We start from the raw sequence: 27665 nt of genomic DNA, 5'->3' as shown, positions 1-27665 counted from the left end.
CATAGGCGGTCATGATTATAATTCTTTAGGGTTTGTATATGTTGAGGGCCCACGTTCAAATTTCAAAATTGTTGGGTTCAGAGCTCAATGTGGGGGCCATCTGTATGAGAATCTTGTTTTTAGAAGTCCTACATGACACCGGCCGCTTAAAATCTCGAGCCGCGGATTCAAAGTTAAACGTTAAAAACAGCCCCTGCGGTCATCACTCTTTAGTGAGAAATTTGAAAAAGGGCACAATATTTTGGATGTCTTACGGTAGGGCCGTTTCACAACTCTTAATTTTGCCCTTCATTTGGATTCAGCTCATACCAAATCGCTTGTGCTTGTATTTGAACTCATGTTGGTAGTAATCATGGACAGGGGCGGCAATCCTTGGCCCGATAGGGGGACACGTCCCCCAGGAAATTTAGAAAGATAGCTAGAAAGAAATATAGCGGAAAGAACGCACATATTGGGCTTAGGGATTTTCTAGAATGCATACTTTCAGCATTCAACATTGCAAAATCTCGCTTGGTCGCAACGCCCCGGCCCTTGCCCGATAACACAAAACTATATGGCGCTCCCGGCCGTGATTTATCCATGGTTGGTGTAAAAGATCTTGTTTTCCCTTTCATTTCTATTTACCTAATTGTGTGCTATCACAATCATGATTGTGTCATTTTCCCTTTAAAGTTACTATGTCCCTTTTGCAGCCAACCTCAAATGCTGTAGAACTTTGCAGGAATTATGAATATGTCATGTATGTCCTATCTGTGAAATTTAAACGTTAGCAGTGTCCTCATATTTAAATTATGCAAGGAAAACCGTTTACTTGCTAGACTTCACTGTCAGACACTATTGAGTGAGTGACTGGCTTTTTTCTTGCTTTGGTAATAACATAATTATTAATTATATGAAAATAGTTGTAAAGGGTACATGAGCATTTGTCTACATCAATAACCCACTTCTTGTGATGGCCAAGATTAAACTGATTGAATCTTTGCGCAGCATAAAACGTATGACCATTCGGTACAATTGTCTGAAAATCAAGACTATTACTTTTGGGCTCTATAGCCCTAAAGTCGATTTGACAACTAATAGTCGTTATTTTCCCACTTGAAGACATTTTCAAGCCCCACCTTTTTTAGGGAAGTTTTAAATTAGTATTATCTTTCAAATGCAGTTGGAATTTAACTTTTTCATTTTTTGGCCTGCAAATGGGACATAGTCCCTTTAAAGCAGGCACGTAGCTAGGGGCGGTAGGGGCAGTAAGAGGACATAGGACGAAAAAGGAGCAGACAAAGAAACATTTTTGAAAATTCTGACAAGTCGAGAACAGTACCACGAATCGTCTTCTTTCTCTAATAATTTAATGAAATGTCAAAACTTCCGCGCATCGCTCGGGAGGGGGGCAACTGAATTCAGACAAGGATTGGGAGTCAAGAATGGTAAAACGAATCATCTTCTTTCTCTAATAATTTAATGAAACGTCAAAGCTTCCACGCTTCCACGGGGGAAACTGCATTCAAACAAGGATTAAGAGTCACAAATCGTCTTCTTTCTCTAATAATTTAATGAAACGTCAAAGCTTACGCGCTACGCGCAGGCAGGGGGAAACTGAATTCAGACAAGGATTAAGAGTCAAGAATGGTACAAAGAATCGTCTCCTTTCTCTTATAATTTAATGAAACGTCAAAGCTTCCGCGCTTCGCGCGGAGGTGGGGGGGGGGGGGGGGGGGGGCGAGAACTCAATTCAGACAAGGATTAAGAGTCGAGAACGGAACAACGAATCATCTTCTTTCTCTAATAATTAAATGAAACGTTAAGCTTACGTGCAAAGCGCAGGAGGGGGAATTGAATTCAGACAAGGATTAAGAGTCGAGAATGGAACAACGAATCTTCTTCTTTTTCTAATAGCTTCATTAAACTATGGAGGGTCAAAGCTTCCGTGCTTCGCGGGGGAGGGGGCTGAATTCAGTCAAGTCATAAGAGTCGAGAATGGTACAACAAATCTTCTTTCTTTAATAATTAATGAAAGGGCAAAGCTTCCGCGCTTCGCGCGGGTGGGAGGAAATTGAATTCAGACAAGGATTAAGAGTCGAGAATCGTCTTCTTTCTCTAATAATTTAATGAAATGTCAAAGCTTCCACGCTTCGCGCGAGAGGGGGGGGGGACTGCCTTCAAACAAGGATTACGAGTCGAGAATGTTACAACGAATCGTCTTCTTTCTTTAATAATTTAATGAAACGTCAAAGCTTCCGCGATTCGCGCGGGAGGGGGTAAACTGAAATCAGACAAGGAATCCGAGTCCAGAATTGTACAACAAGTCGTCTTTTTTCTCTAATAATTAATGAAAGGTCAAAGCTTCCGCGCTTCGCGCGTAATGGGGGGGGGGGGGGGGGGACAGCGAGCTGCCCGAATATGAGTTTTTGATATCTTTTCTCGATTATTTTGGTGATAAATAACCCCTTTACAATATACATATTACGCTTAAATTGTTGCTCGCTCGCTTCGCTCACTAGCCGAATTGTGAAACCAGAAAATTACTTTTTCGGGCAAGAGGCTATACCCCCCCCCCCCCCCACGCCCCCAGAGATAAAAATGTCAAAAATTGTACCGGTATGGTGCTTCTAAAATGACCTTGAAAAAACGGTCTGCGCAATTTTCAAATTTCCGGCCCCCCCTATTGGAAAATCCTGGATCCGCGCCTGGTTTTGTACTTGTCAAACAAAGCAATACAACATGGTGAATATTCGCCATATATATAAACCAACTAGAATCGGGTTGGCTAAAAACTGTAAATGTTATGGCTCTGCTGCCCTCTACATGTGATGGATATATAACCCATTCCATGATTTGTTATGAGCATCACATTTCATTGGGGATTGAAGATTTGATAAGATTTAAAGGTAATACAAAGTTTTGGGAAATTTTGAAAATTGGGTGGGTAGTGAATCTTTACAATTTTCATATATTTGGATGCCCCTGCGGATGTATTATAAGCACTAAAAAAATTATTCCCTAAAACACTTCTGTTTTCGAGAAAAATTTAATATAAGAATTTACCGGTGCTCCCGGTAAATTTTGATAAATTTCAAATAGCGCCTATGGCCGTATACAATTGGTGGCTGCGACCATGACAATCTCAGAATATGTAGTTGTGATATATAATTTCCAAACGGGAATAGCTAAACGGTCGATTTTAGTCAAGAAACATTGTTTCATAGCTAAATTAATATCTTGTCCTTGAGAGGGAGCTATACAACATAAAGAGTTTATTATTTATAATTTCATAACTTCAGACTCGATTTCAACCGCGACAACGATCAATGAATATTGTAGGATCGCATATGCTTCCAATATTTTAATGAGAACCGAATTCATGACCCCATACCAAAACTTTGTAATACCTTTAAGTGTCATAATTTCCTCTTTACAAACGGTTATGAATGTCCTAAAACTGTCCCTAAAAGGTTAAAAACTATCAAAATTATACAAGCGTACAAGCAATAAAAAAATTGAATTAATCAATAAAAATAATTCTCTTTCTCTATTTCTCATTTTTGAAACTGTGAAGTGACCGAAAAATTGATATTGGAACTTCAAGATGACATTTATTGCCAAAATAATATAAAAGAAATACTTGTGTTAATGTTTTGTCTAATTCTGGAACTGCTTTGTAATACAATGACGAGTTTTAAATAATTCACTTGATAGCTGATGAAAACTGGACAGCTCAATAGAAAAATATCTTGTGGATTCTGTCTAATTCCATGGCACCAAATTATGTTTATTCTAAGAAAATATTTCACTCAAACTTCCTTCAGAGAACTCGATCATCTCAAATATCTTTGGTACTTCCCAAACATTTGTATTTATTAGTTTCAAGTATTCATTAGTGTGGTAATAATATACATGTGGTTGTATTATATGATAAACAGTGTATTACAGGACACCAATATTTGTTTGTGTGTATCATTTTAATAAAATAGAACAGGTGTACTGTCGTAAGCAATAGCACAACTGATCTACACGAACAGTGCTGGCACTTGAGTGAAGAGGGGGGGGGGCATGGAGGAACTGTTGGGGGTCAGCTTCTGAACAAAAGTATGTAAATGTTGATTTTTTTTCCATCCCTAACCCTTTGCTTGCTTCCCCTCCATTATTAGAATCTGGGTGCCATCACTAAATACAGCATGTACCAAGGTAGAAAGCCTAGGCAACGAATCTTGACAAGTCCTTTTCCATTGGTTCATTTAATGTCTTTTCATATGAATACAAGGAGCGGGTAATATACATCTTTATCACGGCGCTAGCAACACTGCCATGGTAAGGGCAGATTAATGCCTTGCTTGGATTCATGATTCAGTCTCAGACCAGTTGATACATCACAAAGACTTCACACCTTCATTAGCAACTTTATTTAAAGTACAAAACAGAAAGTACACTTCATGGCAACTGCCCTATTACAAACAATAGAAAAGGATCATGCTGCATATTTAATAAAACAAAAAAAATTATGCTGCATATTTGATAAAGCACAGAGGTTATGGTCGCATCAAGGAACTTCACTGCAATCTTTAAACATATCTTGCAGTACTGTCATACCTCATAATTTAACAACTGCTTCAGTGTAGCAATTATTACTATCATTTGGGGGTAGACAGTCAATCATTATCATCATTTTTAGATGAAACAGTATTGAAGAAGTGAGGTACGGACTTGAACATTTCATAGTTGGATAAAATAATCATAAAGCTTGGGCCAAATAAAATTGTAGATTGTTTACCACTTTATTTACATCTTTGACAAACATTTCCCGTTTACTGGGAACATGTAAAATGAAAAGTGTCCAGTTTCATAATAACATCAAACTTGTGTAATGCAGAGAATGTTCATGTATATTCACATCTATCTCATTCAAGGTTGGGGAATATGAACATCTTGCTGAGGGGTGAACATTTTAATTAAATTATTTAAAAAAAATCATAAACCCCCACAAAGAGGTTGCAAAGCCTTATTAACTGAAGATCAATAGAGAGTAAAATCAAAGGTCATCATGAAAGGAAAATAATGGCTTTTAATTTTTATTAGGATACAAAACAGAACAATTGGAAGATTCAATGATGAACAAAACTCTTCCATCATTACATATATAAGAAGATGAAGAAATAACTGCACATTCATGTCAAAGATGTTATCATAATATAATCGTGCAGGTTATTGTGGAGTAGGATAATAGAGTGTAATTGATTGTCATTCAGGGACTATAAATAAATACCTTTGTTATACTATTCAAAATCCAGATGATTACATAACATGCATGTGCAATAACATTGGGTATTTCCCAATGAGTATATGGATTATGCCTGCACTTAAAACTGTTTTTATATAGATGACTAAATATCACTGGCAACTGTGCAGTTTAGTGTTTGAGGTCATTTTCAATGTTCATGCCTAGCTGCCAGATAAGATTTATTATCTCCTCCGACAAAAAATGCCAAAATGAGCTCTTGTATCAACTGCTACGGGCACAATAAATATTGATTTTTAATTATCAATAAGCTGCTTAATAACATTCTATAAATTTGATGTTTGCAATATATTCGGCATAAAGATATATTATGATTAATATCATTAAAAGCAGAACAGTCACTCACTGACACATCATGAAAAAGAGAAGGAAGAATGTCCATTGTGTATATGGCTTGATGATTTATAATAATTTTCTCTTTTTTAATATTTGAAAAAGTGCAGAGTTGACAAAGCTACTCATGTATTAAAATGCAATTCTCCATTCTCCTTAGCATGTTCAAAGTAGCAGTAAAAGCACTAACAGAGTGTAATCAGAAGAAATAGAACTTGCCAACATAATTTTAATATTTCATAAGAGTAGTTACACAACAATAAGGTGCTTTTGCACATCAAACCCATTACACAAAAATGTAATTCAAAATTCTACTTGTTTGGCAACAGAAAACGGCACCTTTATTTCATATGAAATTAATTAAAAAATATTATGATGCTGCAAAAAAAATTGGAAGAACAAGGAGAATATTCAATCAAGCTCAAAAAACAAAATTACTTCTTTCGAGGTAGTATCAACTACATTTTTTTAATGTATAAGTGATCAACCAAAAATATTGGTTAAAGTCCATTTGTCCCCAAACCATCTCTTCCTCATTACAGCTTGAGGAAAAAAAAGCCCACTGTTTACAGTTAAAGTGTGACCAGGCAATAAGCTGATGTTGTACTGAAAGGCTGTGCATAATACAACCTGACATAGCAACACATGGCAAACTCCTGTTTTAATAAAACCTTGAACAAAAACAAAAGTGAGTATGAGCTGTTCCAATATCATTGTGATTTGACAGTTTAAATATAAATACAGTGTTCCAATTCTGTGCCTCGTGTTATGAGCGTTTTGCTTCACCTTTTCCATCAGATGCCTTATCTACATGTTATTTTAGATATAATGTGAATGAAATCATTTACCTATACAAAGGTATCTTAATTGAGGTAAAAAATAGAAGAGAAATTCAAGCAAAGTACAACCTTTCCAGAATCTAGATCTACAAAGGGGCCACTTCAGCACAAGATTTTTGAAGTGGATTCGCAAGCTTTAAACTTAATATTTACTTTATTAGTTCTTTTACTGAATATTTCTTTTTACAATAACCTGCTTCTATATGTTTAGCAGGTGCATAATAGTTAATAAAGATGTACTGTGTCCCAACAGGCTTCTTGGCAGGAAACTAGTTTACCTTTAGTCAATATGAGTGAAATATGGTTTTGCAACATTCCAGGAGGGCGAGATGGGAGGATCAGTGCAATTCTGCAGATCGTAACCCTTATCACTCTCTTCCATAAGAGAATTTGCCATTGGTTTTTGTACCCTGAAATCACCTATGCGCGGTCTCAGCATTAGAACCCTGTATGCAACGCTGACACTACTTCTAGAGAACCCTGTATGGATCACTCACTACCTTTAAAGACTGATGTATGCAGTGCTGATACTACCTCTCAAGAAATAAATTCTATGAATGCAAAGAATTCGCCACATGAAAGTGACAGTTTTTGTCAATGAATACACCACCATACCAAATTCCATAAACAGTGTTGTGGATATTATTTACAATAGGCCAAGCATCGGCTCGAAATACAGCATAAGAGCATATTTACATCGGCAACATGACAAACAAATTTGTATATCACACTATTTATTTTGAATCATTTTTTTTTTGCTTTTGGGAGTTCTCAATCTATTCCTCTAACTACATGTATGTCTACGTTAGTTATAACTAATCCTGCATGCATCTCAATTATGAAATTGAGATGCCTTGTACATAGGCTATATCTTCTCCTGCGTTGTAAATTAGTCAAAAAAAGAAAAATAACAAACTATAAATCCATGGCTTATGTCTGTTACCTTCAAATTTAAATATCCAACCTCTTCTCGAATCTATAGCACCTTAATTATAATCAAATCAAATGTGATGGGGATGGTAATAACTATAATTGTTATTCTTCTTTGTATGATCATTTTCCTTCTGAGGAATTGATTTAAAGAAAAGAATACCAGCCCTCCAAGACTCACTCAGAGGGGGATGGGATCAATTTTTCACAGAATAGAAGGAAACGTCTCCCCCAAAAAAATTACCTTAAAAAGGGACGCCATGCTCCCCTGCCCAATCTACCAAAACCAATAACTTAGATGCCAGACAACCCTGTTTGGTTTCACTGGGAGCGTTAGGCAATTGCTCGTATCCAGCCTTGATTTATTTCAGAAATGCAACTGTCAAATCCTTTGGTGCAAGTATTGTACTTATAGCTTGTTTTAATATACTAAATTAGTAAATTTACATACCAGCTAATCAAAAAGTAATATAATGTATCCTAAATTCTTTGTGTTTATAAAGACATGTACATAACGGTATACAATAATCAAAATAATATGTTAGATATTTCAAAGATGATTCAGTTCGGCGCTGTCATCTGATATATTCAGTCAGTTTCATTAGCCTAACTAGCTGATATCAATAAAATGTTAAACCTACATGTACATGTCCATCCACCAACTTCATACATAGCCCTCTCTAAAGCACAATGACATACAAAACAACTAATCAGGGGGTGTTTCACAAAACTTGTCATCAGTGACAAATGACAGTTTTTGTTATAAGCTAGTGAAATCCTTGCTTCTGATTGGTTATCAGTACATTTATCACTGATTTTTGTAATTTGTCACTGATGACAAGTTTTATGAAACAGGTCCCTGATCAGTTATTGGGCAGGTCCATACTATGTTGTCCCATACATTACCAACTACATCAAAGATATGAGCACATCTGATCATTGTGAGATATTAATATCCTCCCTAAAGCTCGGACCAGACCGCATATGAAGCAACATGACACATTTTATATGACGGTTCATGTTCAAACTCCCCATTACTTGCCTACTTGGTAAAGCATGGGACATCAAACCACCAAACACCTTAGACTTGCGTTATCACAACTCTAGGATTCTGTGCACCTTGCATACTTGTATTAAACGACTAGGTTTATTATATGTACTACCTATGAGAGGAGGGAGGGTGTCATAGATTAAACAGTGTTGGGGTTGGCACCCGCAGCAGCACCCCCAGCTTTGTTCTCCATGCGTTGCTTGAACCATGTTGTCTCTTTGGCGATGAACCACATGTTGCCACCCCAGACAATGGTGTTAAGGAAACCAAACACCTGTATGGAAGAGCAGACAAAGAGAGAGAGAGAGAGAGAGAGAGAGAGAGAGAGAGAGAGAGAGAGAGAGAGAGAAAGGGAGAAAGAAAGAGAAGAACAAGAAATGCAAACATGATGTGATTAAATGTGTACGCTGCAAATTACTTAGAAATGAATATAAACATTTGCATTATTTCTTTGTATGTGGACAGCGTTGGGAAAGGACAGATTAAAAATCAGTTTGTACAATGTAATCATTATTTAAAAAAAAAGGATAAATTTGAATTTAGCAAATGAGGTAAAGAGTATTAAACACCACTCTGGGAGCAAATCGTTATTCAGCGGCTTAATATCTACAGGTCTATCTACATATCTAACGTTTCCAGTTTTACAAACAGGAGATGCATGGCCCTACGTGTTATCAGTGTTTGTGATATGGTGTAATATTGAAGCCCTAAAAAAGTTCCACTTCAAAATGACCATGAAGTGCTTCAAAAAAGTAAAATCTTTGATTGACCGGTTTTACCATACTAGACTATAGTGTTATAAATGGATATTTTGACATTTCAAATTCCAATCATAAATATCTTGATAATCAATCATGCGATTGGCTTGTAAAAGCCTGACTGACCTAAAAGTTTATAATTATGATTGCAGTATGAGCTAAATCCAGGATTTTGTTTCAGAATCTGAATTTCAATTCCAGCCCCCCCCCCCCCCCCCCATCCCCTACCGAGAATTGTTAATAAAGAGCACTGGATTGTTACTCAATACAAAGTTGAAAAGTCCCATAACTACTATACAAACTGAAAGACGTTTCAGATTGGGCTAAAGAGTAAACACTCCCATACAATGGTTTTCTCACCTTGTGTATTACATTCTTTCAATAATACACTGAAAATGAGAGAAAGGAAGTGGGCGAGAGAAAAAAAATGAAATGATAATAATACAAAAAAATTAAAGAAACTCTTTACCACTGAAAAGTTGAGAGATGAATACTTTGGGCTGGTTACTGATTCACAGGTGACTGGCGCGGTACACGTTTGCCCATACACAGTGGGGTTGCTCATAAGGTTGCCAAAGTTTGTCCAGTACTTGACATCGTTAAGCCCTGCTGCCCAGGCACACGATGAGATGAAGAAGAGGAGTACGAACACGCCCGTGAACACTAGATCCTGTAGAGGACAACAAAACATAAAGAATGGTTGTATGACATGTAAATAGCATCTAGACAAATGTGTAGCTATTGCAGTCATTTTTAATTTACAATGTGCATGTTATGTTATAAGATACATACTCCGACGATGTGTGCTCCATTTTTCCATATCCTACAGAAACCGAACTCTAACTTCACACCTACTTTTTATATTTTTCCATGATTCTATAATCGTTATTGAAATATTGAGAGTGGAGTCAGTGGACGAAATCAACCTACAAATAATCAAGGTTATATCACAGGACTATGGATCAACTGTTGCTAACTTTCAGTTTGTCTATCCATCTCACGGTCCACCAGAAGACAAATAGAGTATAAAAGAAATCACCAAAATAAGACGTGATGAAGATGGAAATGGACCATAATCATTCACACCATCAGGTACACGATAGGGTGATTGATTGTCGGGGCATTTCTCCCTTCACAAATGCTTTTGTGATATGATATTTTTTCACCCAAATGTTCTAACTCATCCTCTTCCATTTCTGCAGGCTTCAAGAGGCTTGTTTTAGGTTTGGGAAGGAGAAAGATATCAACCAATCAAGTCTAATCTTCTTTTCCCCCGCTACATTGCAGGAGCCTCTATTTTTGCATGTCTCACAGCAACAAATGCGGACAAGTTAGGCATGACATCGACTGTCATCACTACAGATTTCTCAAAAGCCTATGGCAGGGTTGACCATACTGTGGTACTTAGGAAATTGATAGAACTCAACCTGCAAGGTTTCATTGTAAAATGGATCTCTAATTTCATGACTGGTCGCATCCAGCGTGTCCTATACCAAGGCTGTCTGTCAGAGAAATCATCACTGAAAACAGGTATGCCACAGGGTACAACGCTAGGACCAATGATCCTCTCTCTACCTCTGGAGTTAGGTATTGGAAATATGTTCATGTTGAAGTTTGTTTTGTATCCCATGTTTATTCTATGTATATTTCTTTATGTCTTGGGTACTCCATTAATCAAGCCTTGGCTTTCAGTGGGCACCCTTACCATTTACACTGTATTCATAATTTTCATACATGCATGATTTGTATACTGGTACTGATTTTGATTTTAAATGGTTTAATAAAACAAATTAAATTGAATTGAATCCCAGACTCTTGAAGTTAGATGCTCTGATAAGCCCTGCCAAATCAAACTACATGAAGGCTACTCAGAAACCCAAGCATTCTACCCTATAAAATGCACGACTGAAAGGTATCGATGTAGCCCAATCATGTTCATTGTAAGGGTTCTAAATGAAATTTGATCCTTGATCTCTTTCTTTGTGTGTGATAAATTGCGTCTCTCTGGAAGTTATAGGTGTTATCATTCAAATCTCTGGTTTTATAAATGCGACCATATTTTCCACTCCTTAACCTTTTGAATATTCTTTATGAAAACCATATTTGCCCTCATCTCTTTCATCATGATATTTTATACTGATTTATTATTTAACCACATATGATGTTAATTGCTTTTATGTTTTGTAGTTATATTATATTCTAACATCTTGATAATTGTAAATGTCATGCTCATCACTATGTAAACCAGGAAGCACCTGATCTTATACATTCAATATCACGTTGTCTGTTGGTTAAATTGCGTATGTACTGTGGCAAACTTACTTCTGATTTACCTTGCCACATTTGCCATTGTTTGTATTATCTTATAGTATTGTTGTATGTTGATGACCACCTACTCCCTGTCTCCCTTTCTGCTTCCTTTTCTCACCTCTCTCTCTATCTTTCTCTCTCTACCTCATCCCCTCTCTATCTCTATGCCAATCCATCTCTTTCTTTCTCCCTCCCCCTCTCTCCACTCTCCCTGCCTTACTGTTGCGGTCTTCACTTACATCACAATAGATTATTTTGAACCTTCACCTTTACACCTACAGTAATTGTACTACTAATTTCATGTAAGGCTGTGCACAACAGTGTAATGAGGTACCTGAGTACACTCCCATGCTTACAAGCGAATACTCAAGTATTCGGACGCCATGTTTTGTTTTTTTTAAATAAAAAATTTTAAATTTTTTTTTGATTTTTTTTTTTTTGATTTTTGTTTTTGTTTTTGCCACCACCATACATACCACTGGAGCAGTATCCCAGTTCTGTCGCCGAAAACGCATGCAATTTTACTTTGAGTTGCAGTTGAAGGCGCCGATTTAATAATAATAATAACAGTGAACAATGCTGTTTTAAAAACCAAAGATGGCAGAATAATCCATTTTCCTCTAAGTCCAAGCAGAAATCCAGACATTTGGTCCCAGTTTCTGAGTGGTGAGTTTGACAGTGCTTGAGTTGGGAAACATTTTTACCGACGGCACCATGCCAGCGGCCGCCGCTCACCCAGGCACGGGTAAGCGTCGGCCTGGACATTTAATTTTTTTTTTTTTTTTTTTTTGCGGCCGAATATTCGGGTACGAGAAATCGTACCCGAGTAGTTGTCAACCGTGCGGGTACTCGAGCATTCGACTACCCTTCACAGCCTTAATTTCATGGTAGACTTACATTTGTATATGTGCTCCTTGGTATTATATTCAAGAATAATTTACAATTACATACTGTTTACTTGTATTATAATCATTTATATAGTGTATTTTTTTAATCATATAAATACATGTACTTTTGTAAAAATATTGTACATTTCAGCTGCAATGCATATTTATGACCATACAGTAGTGATGTACTCACGCATACATAGTGGATTTCCTTCTCGGGATATCTGGCTTCGTAGATTACATACCAGAGCAGGGAGCCTATCGTGTAGAGCATGGCCAGAACCCCGACAGCTACGAAGAACTGAGCTGACCCTGAAGGGTTCGATGACACCACGGGGGCAGTGGTAGAATTGCAGAGAGCAGGTAAAGCGTTGCTCTCAATTCTGAAGGTGAATGGCAGAAAGGTGAGAGTGAAAATGAATAGATTAGCATGTAAGTTTGTACATGTACAGTTTAAACATGTTAATAACTCACATGATTTACAATTCTCCTGAACACATATAAATAGAAAAAATACATTGAGCTAAATTATTAGTTTTAATACTTTGGTTATTTTGTGTATTGTTAGAATGGGAAACTTTCACAATTTGTAAACAATGTCGGCCATCTTCTTGGCAAGAAACCTTTGCACATTGCAACAAATCAGCGTTGTGTCAATTGTGATTCAATTAATCTGTGGCGTGAAAGTTTTGCGAATCTGAATCACTTTCTGGTTTGAAGGTACTTTAAGGCAGCATTAACAGCCTTCTTGCTCTAGACAAACATTAGGTAGAATATAATATTGCAGAAAGAAAATGTAGTACCGTAATTAACGGTGTATAAACCGCACCTTCTTGCCGCCGAAAAAAAACCAAAGGTCGGGGGTGCGGTTTATACACGGTACACCAAAAAAAAAAGTTTTTTTTTTTTTTATTTATTTATTTTATTTTTTTATTTATGCCCCTCAACCTGGCGCTATGCCTGGCAATGTCTCCCAGCTCAGTAATCGGTGTGTTGACTCACCACTCGGAAACTAGAACAACACTCAAATGTGTCTGTCCTCTTGGTTTGACAGTAATCTTTCTGATAGATTTCAAAATGTAGTTTATAATAATAATTCCTCCAATTTTTCTTCTATTACAAGGTTCTATCCTAGGTCCTCTATACTGTGTTTTAAGTCGGCAAAAAAAAAAAGTCGGCAAAATTTTTTTTTTTAAATTGGATTTTTTTTTTTTTTTTTTTTTTTTTTTAGGACGAAAAAGAGGGGTGCGGTTAATACACGAGGGCGGTTTATACAACGTTAATTACGGTATTCACCTGAAAGGATACATGACATCAACCTTGTACGTGTGTCCAGCAGCACATGATGCTGTGAAGGAATATGAAGTAGCATATCCAGCAGTAGTGGCAAACATACATACAGCCAGGATCTAGAATACAAAGAGATCAAATATTCAAAGCTTAAACTGTATAGGTAGTACTTACATGGAATGTGTACATGTAGTTGTACATGTACATGAAGGTTCTAAAACAATTAGCTATAATATGAAGTTAATGTAGATCTTCATGGAATTGGAGATGTACAGTACATAGGCTCTATAACAATTAGCTAGGGCCCACACACAATCCACAAACATCCTGTGAACTGTTTTTTGAAAAAATAGCAATCATATTATTATTAGCTATGGAAATCTAACCAAACACCATCTTCCTGATGTGGGTTCTAACTTCTAAATAATGATAGAATACTAACAACCAGAATTTTAGTGCATTGAACTCTTCTAGTCAAAATAAAAGCCAAATTGGCTTACAGTCGTAGAAAATCGCACTACTGGTCTGACATCGCTACGAGTCTGAGCTGATTTACCTTTTCCTCTTCCGAGGAAGCATGAAATCCCTTGAAACAAAGATTTTTTTAATCATATGAATATTCAGATCTTTGATAATAATTATTTTACATGTCTGAATCTTCAAACAAAATGATCTTGCACATTCTTACAAAATCTGACGATACTATAGTGTACGGAGGGCGTAAAACATGAAGTCAATGTAGATCTACAACAACTACATGACATGGTGTAAAGGAGTGCTTTCAGCATACATCTGGACTCTCTTTTAAAACAAGGTCTTTAGAGAGCTCTATATCAAGTATGGATGTAATTACAAACAAATATGACTGAAGACAGTATGGCTCCAGCATTCCATTAAATCTGAAATTGTTATTTATCATGGTAAATTCCTTACATAAATAAACTACCAACAAAAAATCAAAATATATATATTTACTTCAAATACATTATAGAACATGATAACCTTTAGAAAAGGGGCAGCCAGAGAAGCATTACGTTTCAGCACACTCCCAGAAGAGAATAATAATACATACATGTAGGTACTGTAGCATAAATAATACCTGTACACCTGTAGCCTACATGTACACAGGCAAGAGGGGTCAAAGCATGCTCAACGATACATAATGATTGCTACAGGGACTGACTGAGCTAGGGAGTCTGGACATTATGCCTGATATACCTACAGCTCAAGTCACCTGCCTGACTGTATTAGCATGGAATAAGATGAGCACCTAGGCAAGCATGCATATTGGTTCTCTGTCATACAGTCCTGCAAGAACCTATACCCTAGAGGCACTTCAAGTGTGATATCGAGATGGAGTGGATGCTTTTAAGAGAGAGAGAGAGCTCTGTTCCATACATCTGACACCCTCTATCTCTCTCTCTCTCTTTCTCTGGTCTACTGTCACACAGGTCATAATCTTGCTCATCTCATAAATGTAACCCAATCGTAATTCATGCAGCTTTTTACAGAGTTGACAATGTGCAAATATGTCCGGACTTCAGTTATCCAATTTCAATTCTGAGCTTTCTTTTTCTTTTGATATCTATATTTTAAAATTCTTCTGTCTCTAATCTCTAACACATATTTATTTCCATATAGATGTGTTTATCTCACATGAATTCCGCACAATGCAAAGCTTTTATCACAGCACATGAGAACAAGTCATTGGGATATCATATTTCCCTCTCTAGCATACCCTTACTGAATATACTGGTAGTTATAATTACATTTGTCCATTGTATTTCATTAATAGCACACTATTACTAACAATACATGTATTGTATGTACCGGTACATACAGTATGAAAATATATCTAAGATTAGATTGTACTTACTACTACTAGAACAAATTTGTTGAAATAAAATATCCAGAGTTGGGCCTAAATGTATCTATTGTTTGTTTCACATACCAATGTACTTTGAAGTAGCCTACTATCTGTTGACACAGAATGGAATGAAAATTATCACATTTTCTAAAATTATCCAGAGAATTAATTGGGCATTACTCAGGCTTACATTAAGTGTAAATTGTGTGTTTGGCTTCTGCTGCTGCTACGTACTATCCATATAGAGTTGTGTTTGCATGTGTGTGCATGTGTGCTATTCTGAGTAATGATTTCCTATCACTGTCTATTTACAAGTCGGCATTAATTTTGTACATCACAACTGCCCCAAAACTATGTACATTGTTATTAAAGGTACTATGGTTCATTTGCAGGCCAAAAAATGAAAAGGTTAAATTCCAACGGCATTTGAAAGATAATACTAATTTAGAACTTCCCTAAAAAGGTGGGGCTTGAAAATGTCTTCAAGTGGGAAAATAACGACTATTAGTTGTCAAATCGACTTAGGAGCTATAGAGCCAATAAGTAATGGTCTTGATTTTCAGACCATTGTACCGAATGGTCATACATTTTATGCTGCGCAAAGATTCAATCAGTTTAATTTTGGCCATCACAAGAAGTGTGTTATTGATGTAGACAAATGCTCATGTACATGTACCCTTTACAGCTCATTTTATGTATGTTATTACCAAAGAAAAAAAGCCAGTCAGTCACTCAATAGTGTCTGACAGTGAAGTCTAGCAAGTAAACGGGTTTCCTTGCATAATTTGAATATTAGGACACTGCTAATGCCAAATTTCACAGATAGGACATGTACCGGTATGACATATTCTTAATTCCTCCAAAGTTCTACAGAATTTGAGGTTGGCTGCAAAAGGGACATACATATGTAGTACCTTTAAAAGTCATGAACTGAAAAAGTGAAAATGCAACAAGCTGAATGAAAGAGCTTTAAAAAAACTTTTTTTAATTTTAAATATTAAAAAAATCTAATGTACCATGAATAAAACTGTAAATTTAAATATAGAATGAAGCCAGGCTGAGGCAGGCCAATCACAATGGCATAAACTGGTCATGAATGTAGCTTGGCACTCCGCATCCAAAACTATTGGGTGATTGGCCATTTAAGTAAAATTCATGTTTTTAAATTAAAACTAATCACTGTCTCCAATATTAAATCTTGTTATGATGAAATTATTTGTCTGCATAACATAGAATATCGTCACTTTCTTAAAATAATGGCCCGAGTCACATTTTGAAGATTTTTTTTTTTTGCCCAAGTCATCTCTTCATTAGATCCACCTTTGTTAAATGGCATATGTGCTGAATTGAACATACTGGTATATCGGTATGCATGCTGCTTACCGGTATACATGTACCTAGTTAGTATTTAAATGGCCTTAGAAGTCAAGCATGTGAAGAAAAAATATATCAATATCATTGAGTATTAAAACCCAAAGTAAATGAGTAATCTAATCCTCTTATGAAACAGATTTGATAAACAGCATCATTTGTATTTCAATAGTTGTATATCCCCAAACCTTTCTGTGTAAAATGAGCCAAAAATACTATTTATTCTATAATTTGGTTCAGTTTTCTCTGTTTTTCTCAAATTGTGAAAATATGACATGGGCTATTATATTTAGAAGATGATGACATCACTTCTCTTCATCGCTTGAGCTCACATGTGACTAGTGATGTCAATGTCATATGATACTGGTATGAACAATTCTTGTATTATTTTTTCATTGACAAAGTAAACATATTTCATACAGTGATTCATGGGCATGCATTACTGATTCAACTTGTACTTGATTCAACAGTGGGAATGTGGACTTTAGACCCATTCAAAACTTCTGCAATCAAATGTCATAATGTAGAACAACAATTACAGATCAAAAGATACTTGTCCAGGTACACATACTCTTTATGTTTTATCAACACGATTCGTCATAATCATTACCGGAACACTGGTATCAATAACCAAAGAGTATGTTATCATAAGCCTTAACTTCTATTATAAGAAACTTTGCTCGTACAATATGGTAGGCCTACTGTTCCAGGTGAGGTAACTGTGTACGTCATACAAATCAATAATTACAGTATGTACAGTATACACATTTTGAAAATGTTACTTGTTTTAGCAATACCATTATGAAGACAATACAGTGTTGTTTATGTTCAGTGGCCAAGAGAGACGGGATGTGCAAGTACAATGCGGCTATAGCTCCTATACAATTTACGTATCACATACTGGTAGTACAATGGCGCTTGTAATAAAAAGCCACCACAGGGTTTTCCCTAAATACATGTACAGGGTAGATCTCTTAATTGTATTTCATTATAAGTTTTGAAATTAATTGAACATTCAATGTACAATACCAATGGTATGATTATAATCATGTTATTGCATTGCATTTAGTGTATATGTTTACTTGATTTTACTGTGTTTTATGGAAAATGAATTACATAATGAACTGAAAATACTTAAGTGCTTAGCATGTTTGATCAACATGCACACAGACTTCATAATTGGTAAAGGGACATTTTATTGTATGAGAGCCCTCTAAAGCATGTAAAGTGTATTAGACTCCTGCAAGGTTAACGGTATCAGGATTAAGCAATTATAAAACCTTACATATAACATGGCTATACCAACTGCATCAAAATCATGCAATGGCCATGATGAGTTACAAAAAACATGAAAGATATAAGATATTGCTAATGAAACATTTGTATAGAACATGTATACAAGTTCTAAGAAGGCACATTATCTAACAAATGGCATGTCATACATCATGTCACAAGAAATGTCTCAAAAAATTAAATTGAAGCTCTCATCACCAATCATGTGAAAGAATGTTTTGACTAATACGTGATGATACAAATTTTGCCGGGAAATCGCCTACTAATTAATATATTTAGTAAATTATTATATCTATCGGGACTGGATAGATGTAGGGTAGTCCCATATACATCTTTCTCTGTACAGCGGTTGTAACTTTACCAAGACTGGGCCAAATTTCTTATCATTTTGATGATTCCAGAACCTTGCAGTACACACCAATACTTATATGCTAGATGATCAACCTTTTCTGATCGATTCCACAACGTTTCTTTCACAAACGGGCATGACCAGAACTGCCTTTAAAGTCCTTGATTGGGATGCCTGGACAGCCAGGTAACTGTAATATATACTGCATGTACTTTCAAATACATGTGCATGTAACTTGAATCCAATATAAATAGTAATGAAATATACATGTACGTTGAGTACATTCTGCTGATTAATTAACAATTCTCCAAATGTAAAAAATTTCCTAAGCTGACAAATTTTTCTGTGTCTTTAAAGTTTTTTTCCCAATAGAATGATTGACATATCAACTTTGCAGACTGCATAACATTTGATCCACTGAAAAACTTTATGGCCCAATTATCACATTACTTAATGAAAATATAATTGTGTATGATTATGAAAGTGAGTGTATTACACATGGTTTCAGTTTTGGGGGCAGGATAATCTCTAGGTAGAAATTACGTAGGTAAAAACAAATGTTGATAGTCTTTTCATGTAACTTAAACATGAAGTATATGTAATAAAATGTTCAAATAATTTTGCTTTCTTGATACGTATTATAACTCAACACAATGCCTGAAAGCCCTGCATACATGTAGAAACCTGTACATGTAGATCTAGGAAATCTAAACTTGTATTGTTCACATCTGACAGGAGAATGTAGGTTGCTGCATGAAGCCAAGATTTATGAGGCCAAAGAACTAGAGGGAGGTGTTTTCTTTTTCTACACTAGGTGCATAGGACAGTATGTAAAAAGCACTTCCATTGTTGACCATTGCTTTGCCAATGAAATCGTTATCAATGCCATTGACATGTGAGGCAAACGTTTTGTCCTACAATAAAACAATGCAGTCAATGCTGTTATGGGGAATTTATGCAGACAAGAAAACACAATCCTCACTATGTATTAGAAACCCTGAATGCTTGGCAATCAGATTAAATCAATGTTTCACTTGAAAAAGTAAGAATCAATTCAAATAAATATGATATCTTTGGATATATTGTGCTTATAATGATGCTAGGATTGTGTGTATGATTTTGATCCCAAAATGGAATACATGTATTCTTTAACAACTTAAGTTTTATAGTAAGATTTTCAATTAGGAAAGCTGATCCGTTTTAAAACATTCCATTGAAGGTTAATCATGGCCTTCTGACCTCAGGAAATGGGAGGTGACTCAGGCATCAGAGTTTCCTTTAAAAAGATAACTTACAATGGAACCTACACTTGTGAATGATTTCAAGATTCTTACTAGATTTTACGGTGTGTGGGACATTTCCTACAAATCGTTTTTCTTGTGATCCAAACTTCCTGTTTTTCCCTGTGAACCTAAGTCTCTTTTAGGTTTACATACTTTATTCTGGGCTTCTCTAATGGTAGAATTTCCTTGACATTAGCTAAAAATGTACAAGACTAGATGATAGTCTATGTGTGCGTTAACCTAAAATTGTTTTGTTAGTACCTGTTATTTTACTTTTTTATTACAAAAAACACAAATTTGATCTACTGTAGACATGTACATTTGGTCTCGAGATTAGCATTCATTACATTTGCATTACTTAACAGATTTTACATGGGTATCGAAAATAACTTGAAAATATGCATTATTTATAGACATTTGTTCCCAACAACTTACAACTTCAGAATGTGTAGAACTGAGACAAACAAGAAATTACATTTAAAACACTGAATTGGAAGACTAGACTAGGTCTATGGCACTCCATCATATGGAAGTGGACTAAAATCTTTCAAGTCATAGCTGGCTCAGCTCTGGTCCCCTTGAGTTTAGCTTACCGGTAGAGTCTAAATGAGGAGTAAGAAATTTCACTAAAATATCAGAGCCAACTTAGATCTAGACTCTAGTCTATGCTGTATGCATTGTTAGATTCTGAAAACAATATTTTCTTTTAATTATAGTTTTTGTTACTTGTCCGACGATGCGATGTAAATCCCAACACCGCAACAGTTAGAAAGTAGAGTTAGATCTATGATTACTGATATGCTGGTATTTCAATAAACGTCATATCTAAAATTGACAAGTTTCGTCATAGTCATTAGAATGTAAAAACGACTCGTCGATCGAACACTTACAAATTCAATAGCCCGTAGGAATCCACGGGGCTCCATCAACACACGCAAGCGGTATTCTTGGGCGGTACCTCCGGCTCCCGAAGCAGGCGGGGCCTGCAAAGAAGAGACGAGACGAAATTCGACAGCATTAATTCAACATTGTCAGACAAAAATACGAGTCTTAGTATCATTTATTGAACATATCGATGAACACACTTACCCCTTGGCTCATTGGTGCAGGCTCATTAGGGTAAGCACTAGCTTTATCAAGCGCAGGATCAGGATCCATGATTTTAGACGTTAAATTCAACAATTTAGATTGCGAATGGGCGCCTCAGCTATATCGATTTGTAATGTAATGATATTGTCGAGAGATGGCGTCTTAGGCAAATAATAAAAAAATGAGAAGGCGAAAGCCCACACCAATTTTTAGTGACCTGCCAGTTTCACAAATAAGGTGTCATAGGGTGCGTCTTCCGAAATGGGGGGGGGGGGGGGGGGGGGGGGGGGGCACCAGCAAAAAGGGCACTTTTTGGACAAAAGGGCACCTACAAAGGGAAACATCAACCCAATATGGGTTTATACCCCTCCATCGTCATTGCAGTGATTACACTAGCTACCAGGGATGACATCAGTTCTCTCTTCACGTGGTACAAGATAAGCAGCATACTTTGCAGTTGGGTGTGATGGTCTGAATATTAATTTTCTAGCGGGTGAACAAAATTTTAAAGATTTGTGAGGTCCCAGTGCGAAAAATAACATCTTAGAGAGAAAAAACAAACCTTGATGAATGATGACTACTAAGCACAATCTAATGAAGAAAGACTGAAAAGTTCTTTCATAAGTATACGTAATTATAACATCTACAAATGCGAGCAAGCGTAGCGAGCGAGTTCTAGGAAAATTATAGAAGAACGGGCTCTATTCACTTTGAATTAGGGGTGCATGTTATTCAGAAAGGAAAAGTAGGCACTTAACGTGTCAAAGTAAAAAGGGCAATTTATATAAGAGGTGAAAATGGCACTTCTTGCATTTGTTAAAAGAGGCATTTTAAAAAGGGGGAGGGGCTCATATAATGGAAAAGGGGCACTTATCCGAAGGAAGTGTAGTTATTAGAAAGGAAATAATGGTACTTATTAGAAAAGGAAAAGTAGCACGTGTCAAAATAAAAGGGGCACTTATCAGAGGTAAAAAGTGGCGTTAAATAGAAAGGGAAGGGGGCCTTATTACGAATGAAAAATTGCACTTATTAAAAAGGAAAAAGGGGCCAGAGTCAAAGCAAAAAAAGAGCACTAGTACTTATCAGAGATGAAAAGAGAGAAAACGGACAGTTATTGGAAAAGAAAAGGGGCACTTGTCCTATGTAAAAAAGGGGCACTTTAGGGGCACTTGAAAAAGGTGGAAAGCACAGTGCACCCCCTCCCCCGACCGGGAGTGCCGCCTCTGGCATAATGGGCAAAAGTGAGAGAAAAAAACCCGGAAAATCAAGTCATCACTGGTATCGAATTAGAACCGTAAACCACGCTTAAATTTTTTTTCTTTGGGGGGGGGGGGTCAACTAACCCTAAGCCCCTCCCCATCAGTACGCCAGTGGATACGCGTCAAACATATCGCGATGGAGTGTAAAGATTGTTCAGGGGATTTGTATATTCTCTTTTGAATTAAAAACAAAACAAAACAGCATCATATTGCTCGACTTGATCGTCACTGAAACCTCGATTACATAGGTTTACCTTAAAGACAAACCCCAGAATTTGTACCCCTTTTTTCATATTTTTTACCCAAAGGCCCCTGGCAATGGGGAAAAGCTTTTTTTTTAATATCAGGACAAAAAAAAGATGCATTGTGCCGTACTCATAACATAATTCTGGATCCATCCCTGCTGATATAGTACATTTATTTCTCAGACTCCGCCCTTTAACTGCCATTTGTTTTGTTTTGGAGCTTCATTCTCAATTTTCCTGGACTTTGACGTCATTCTCGTAATGAAAGGAAAAGCCATCTTTAATTGGTTGAATCTCAGATATTGATTAGTAAAACCTGGCCCGCGCAACCACCTATACTAATTGCCCCATCATCGACACAACCTCCAAAAGTACAACAAAAACAAACCAGAGGATGAATGATTCTCCATGATTAACAAAAAAAACCTGTCTTCATCGAATTCTCAGTGCTCCCCATTGACAGAAGCGTCTTTCCTATAAATAGTATTGTCCAAAGAAGACAATCACTGAAAGACTTGGAAGAGTATTTGATGCGAAGAAAATCAATAGATTTGGACGGATTAAGGGGTGGATTATCGGCACAACAGAAGCCTTGGATGAGCCATAATAGAATAACGGTGAACAGTATTATCGATAAGGGGCTGTGTATAGATATAGAAGGTATATACAGGGGGTTGGTTGTTAGGAAGCATAACATAACCGCAACAGGCAGCGATCAAGGTAGACAACGACTGATCAAGAGGTCAAGAAAATCATAACTATTGCCTCATTTCCAAGACAAAAGATATCGGGAATAACTGCAGAGCAAGGAAATATGTTATATGAGACACATTACTTGACTGGATGAAATTTGCATTTTTTATAATCATTTTGAGGGCGAAGGACGCAGGAAAGGAAACGTTGTTGACAAAGATCATCTTGGATTCGGACGCATGCTGTTGTTTTGCAAGTCCAGGAGTCTGATACGCTTTTATAAGTACCGAATAACATTTTGTAGTTTAATCGAGAGAGAATCGCCCTACAAAAGAACCATGTCACTCTCAACGATCCAATTATTTGCTAAATATCAAACTTTGCTTATGTAATCTTCAAAGACAATATCTTGCAAGAGCGTTTGTATAGTTTGGAACTATAGTTTGAGTGAACTTGTTTACAAAAAAAGTCTGACTGGACGATCGCTTCAGAATAAAACGGTACAAACAACATGGTATAATTTAGAAGATGATATCATCTTTTCTAAGGAAGATTTTTGCTCCGGTTGATATCAAGTTTGGAAGATTTCCTTAGAAAGATACACTTTTAGATAACTATCAAAATAGCTAAAGACAGCATAAAGTCACGATGATGGTCCTTGAGCAAGCCAGTCGTCCAGCTACCAAGCAGCACGGCGAGGCAGACAATACCCAAGATGGTCACGGAAAAGAACGAAAAGGACGAAACTCTGGTGATATCCTCGCCCGACGTCGCTTCGAGAATATTCGGAAGCATTCGGCACGCACTCGACATCGTACTGGTATCATCAACAATGGTGAAAAGAACAGACTGACGATTGCAGAAAAGCAAATGGTATGTCGCACACTTCCCGTTATTTTCTTTTTATTGATTTTCAGAACACTTTTGATGGATATGAGGGAAGGAGCCTAAAATGCATCTTGTTCAAAAAAGTGTCTTTCATTTCAGACGACAGTTTCTATCAACCAAAATTCCCTTGATATCTATGTTCGTATGATAAGAATGATAAAAAATATGATTATGACATATAACTAAAGGCCTATCAAATTACTTTGCCTCATTTTTGTCATTGGGATGAACCGAGAGCCTGCGAGACTTTACCAAGATTGACAGATGGTCCACGAGACTGAAATGTCGACCGGCGGCCTTGTGGCCCTTCTGTCAACTTTTCTAAGGGTTCACTACATTATCGGTCTCGTGTACCGTCGGTTATATCAAGGAGTGATGAGAGCGGTATTCCTCTGTCATAGTTATACCACGGTTATGCCTTTGGGGGTCTGAATGGTGAATGTGTAATCTCTTCAACCATATTATTATCTGCATCCTTCTATCCTAACCTCCCAATTTGTCACACATTCCCTTTAGGCAAAAGCACACAAGATGGCGGAGGCTAGAGTCCATCGCTTGCAGGAGCAGTTAAAAAGGGAGCTCCATGAGATGGAGGCCGGAAGGCGAGCCCTTAGGAGACGTTCTATCTGTGTTAGCGATGAGGACAGGGACAAGGATCGTCATGATCTCACAAAATACTGCCAGAGAGGTAATCATGATGTTTCTCTTTTCTTATGTTAGCATTAGCTGATAAACTCTTGTTCACTTGTTCTTGTGCAAGTATACCCTGACGGAGCTAATTGATGATGCATTTTTTATCACTGCAATTCATGCCATCTTCGCTAATATTAGTTTGTACATGTACGTCATCCTTTCAATCCTTTGTACAATCTGTGAAATGTTCTACTTTATCTTCATATTTATGAAATAAGACCGTTTGGGGAACATTTTTTTTCTTCTTCATTGATTGTGGATGGATACTAGAGAGCATTACAGTCGAGTTTGGGAGGGGTGTAGGGGATTTATCTCTCTTTTTTGCGTTGAATCGTTTTTTCCTTTTTTCTCTCTTTAATTTTCTCGCCATTCGAAGGGTTACGTCAAGATTGAATAATATTCCTTTACATAAACCCTAAATCAAAATTAGGCCTTTTAGCTTTGCTTACCCATCATCCTCTATTTAGGCCTGTACAATATTGATGACGCAATTTTTTATATTCTTACTTACTTTGCTAGGACGCTATCTTTATGCCATGCGCAATGAAATGAAGACCCAAAAGGTGGACATGGAATCATACAACGGACGTCTGGAGAAAGCCAAGAAGATGTTGCAACCGGCAAAGAGGAACAGCACCTTGGCCATGGATAGAGGCAAACTGTTAGGACTGGCCCCGGCCAATTCCTACCTCCAGGTTGGTCGTCGTATCAGCGTGGTCGAGGCACCACCTGCAGCCAAGCTTCTTGCCTTCCAAGACAGCGACGACGAAGACGAAGACGACATGGAAGAGATCACAAAGACGATGCCGGTGAAGATACGTCTTGAGAAGAAGGATATCAGGGCAAGGTCCCTAAGCAGTACGAAGACCCCGCCGCCGTTTGATGTGAATCAGTTGAGGAAGGAGTTTGGCCCAGAGATGCGGAAAGCCTTGGAGAGTCTGATGATGGATGATCCAAGTGTGATGCTGGCCATGCCCGTTTCAAGGGAAACCACTCGAGGAAGCAGAAGAGACCTTGAGAGTCATGGACCTCTGGACCAAATAGCATACGCGAATAGACCCAGCGAAAGGTCACAGTTGGACACCCAGCCAGATAAGGTTGGGGATATTGGTAAACTGAAGCTGCCACCTGTTCAGGCGGAGAAGTCACTGGTTGGGCGGGTTCCAAAAAATCACAAAGTTCCTGCTGCTGTCAAACCTCTTCTGAGTACAGTTACAGAAACATGAAACTTACGGACATCGCCTCGACAATCTGTGAAGGATGACGAAGACAGTTTAATATCCATTAATTATTACGAAGCGGGGTATAGAGGAGTGAATTAAAAAATGCTTTACAACCGGTGCTTTTTGGAGCACACATGGACAGTCATCCAATCTAGAAATGATTTCGTCAGTAAATATCGAGTTACAGGAACTACAGAATGGATTGTCAATATAATACCTGGGCATTTTTTATCCTGTTCAAATCATACTAACTTTATACATTTTGTAAATCTTCATAACGACTATATTCGCGAGATTCTCAGGAATTATTTAACTTGCACTTTTATCCAGAGAATTCAAATAATTGTTGATTTGGCTTAATCTCAAGTCACCAAAATGCACATTTTCAGCGTTAAAACGAACTCTGGGGTTATAATCAAAATGCATTAAATTTAATATTTTAAAATGATGATTACAATCTGCAGTAGTACCTCAACCATTTTGTTGAGCTTTATCTCGACATACTCGTTCAACTATTCATTTATGTGTATAATGGACTCGCACTTAAAGCAAAGACAGTTCATGACAATTCATCTTGCAAGATATGCTGGTAGTTTGGTGTTACAATAATGGATATACATACTTATAAATTAGACATGTAAGTGTACTTGAATGTAACAGATACATGCAGGCTACATTGTAATAGCTTTACAAGCTTTAGACCTCAGCAATACAAAAGGTTTAAGACACGTAAGACAAGTAAGACCTCATTTAAATAAACAGAGGATCTAAAAAATGTGAATAGTTAGAAACTATTTATTCAGATCATCCATAGAAAGTCGCAATTCTTCTTTCATATTTTCTCTTTGTAGTCATGGGTCTTATCAGTATGCTGGGTTAGTTTTAGTAGAATACTGTATTATCTTACTCTGGTTTCCACAAGTTATTGACACACGGCATTTCGTATAGGTATCATTTTAACCTGCCTCAGTTATTATTGTTAACGCACATACTTACATTGTCTGATGTTAAAGAATTAACGTTATCTCAGGATTTATCTTATCGTCTTTTACAAGCCCTCCCCAAAAGTATCTTTATATGATTGAAACCTCCTTAATTGTCTGTGATGTTAATGGATTCATATGTGTCAGAAAATCTTGCCACTTACACGTCACAATATTTCGTAGGGTAAATACAATGGAGCTCAATTTAGCCTTATTGCGAAATAAAATTGATGAGTATTGTACAATCTTATCTCATGTTCCAAGACTGTTTTCTTGTTTGTATTCATTCTGAATTACTCATATATTTTCCATGGTTTCAACGGAATTGGAAAAATGCCATTATGATTTAGTTTGCCCCAGTCTTAACGGTTGCTGATTTTTCTCTATTTTTTTTGTCTTCTTTTTTTTTGGTGATGAATCTGTATGCAAAAGAAGTGAAACTATCTAGTTATAAGTTTTGTTCTTTACATCAAGCAAATACCCACAACAACAACAACAACAACGACAACAAAAAGCAACATAAAACAAATAATTTATATTTCTTGTAATTCAAGATTATTATTAAATCATCAACTACTGAGGCTTTTAGGTGATCTTACACAGCCATGCTCCGGTCACATTTACTCCTGATCTTAATTCTTCAACGGTAATGGTTAGGGTTGCGATTTGGTTTAATATAGGTTAGGGTTATAGGTGATATAGCGTTAAGTCCAGGTTGAAGTTAGGATTTTGGTCAGT

General features: G+C 36.8%; 2 protein-coding genes across 2 annotated transcripts; one reads left to right on the top strand and one right to left on the bottom strand.

Moving 5' to 3' along the window:
- Nucleotides 1-4377: 4377 nt before the first annotated feature.
- LOC752034 (synaptophysin) lies at nt 4378-21087 on the bottom strand. The gene is made up of 6 exons (XM_001175610.4): nt 20944-21087; nt 20745-20837; nt 13698-13810; nt 12595-12784; nt 9674-9874; nt 4378-8720 (listed from the first exon to the last, which is right to left on the bottom strand). The coding sequence occupies exons 1-6, from the start codon at nt 21010-21012 to the stop codon at nt 8586-8588; spliced, it is 801 nt and encodes a 266-aa protein (XP_001175610.1). The 5' UTR covers nt 21013-21087; the 3' UTR covers nt 4378-8585.
- Nucleotides 21088-23003: 1916 nt separating this feature from the next.
- LOC100888029 lies at nt 23004-27291 on the top strand. Its single transcript, XM_003727355.3, has 3 exons — nt 23004-24013; nt 24545-24716; nt 25241-27291. Exons 1-3 carry the CDS (start codon nt 23789-23791, stop codon nt 25945-25947), a joined length of 1104 nt encoding a protein of 367 aa, XP_003727403.1. The 5' UTR covers nt 23004-23788; the 3' UTR covers nt 25948-27291.
- Nucleotides 27292-27665: the final 374 nt, after the last annotated feature.

This window comes from Strongylocentrotus purpuratus, unplaced genomic scaffold (assembly GCF_000002235.5).
Source record: "Strongylocentrotus purpuratus isolate Spur 01 unplaced genomic scaffold, Spur_5.0 spur5_scaffold_6, whole genome shotgun sequence".
NCBI lineage: Eukaryota > Metazoa > Echinodermata > Echinoidea > Camarodonta > Strongylocentrotidae > Strongylocentrotus > Strongylocentrotus purpuratus.
Note: the sequence above shows the minus strand (reverse complement) of the source record. Positions and strands in the feature narration are given on the sequence as shown.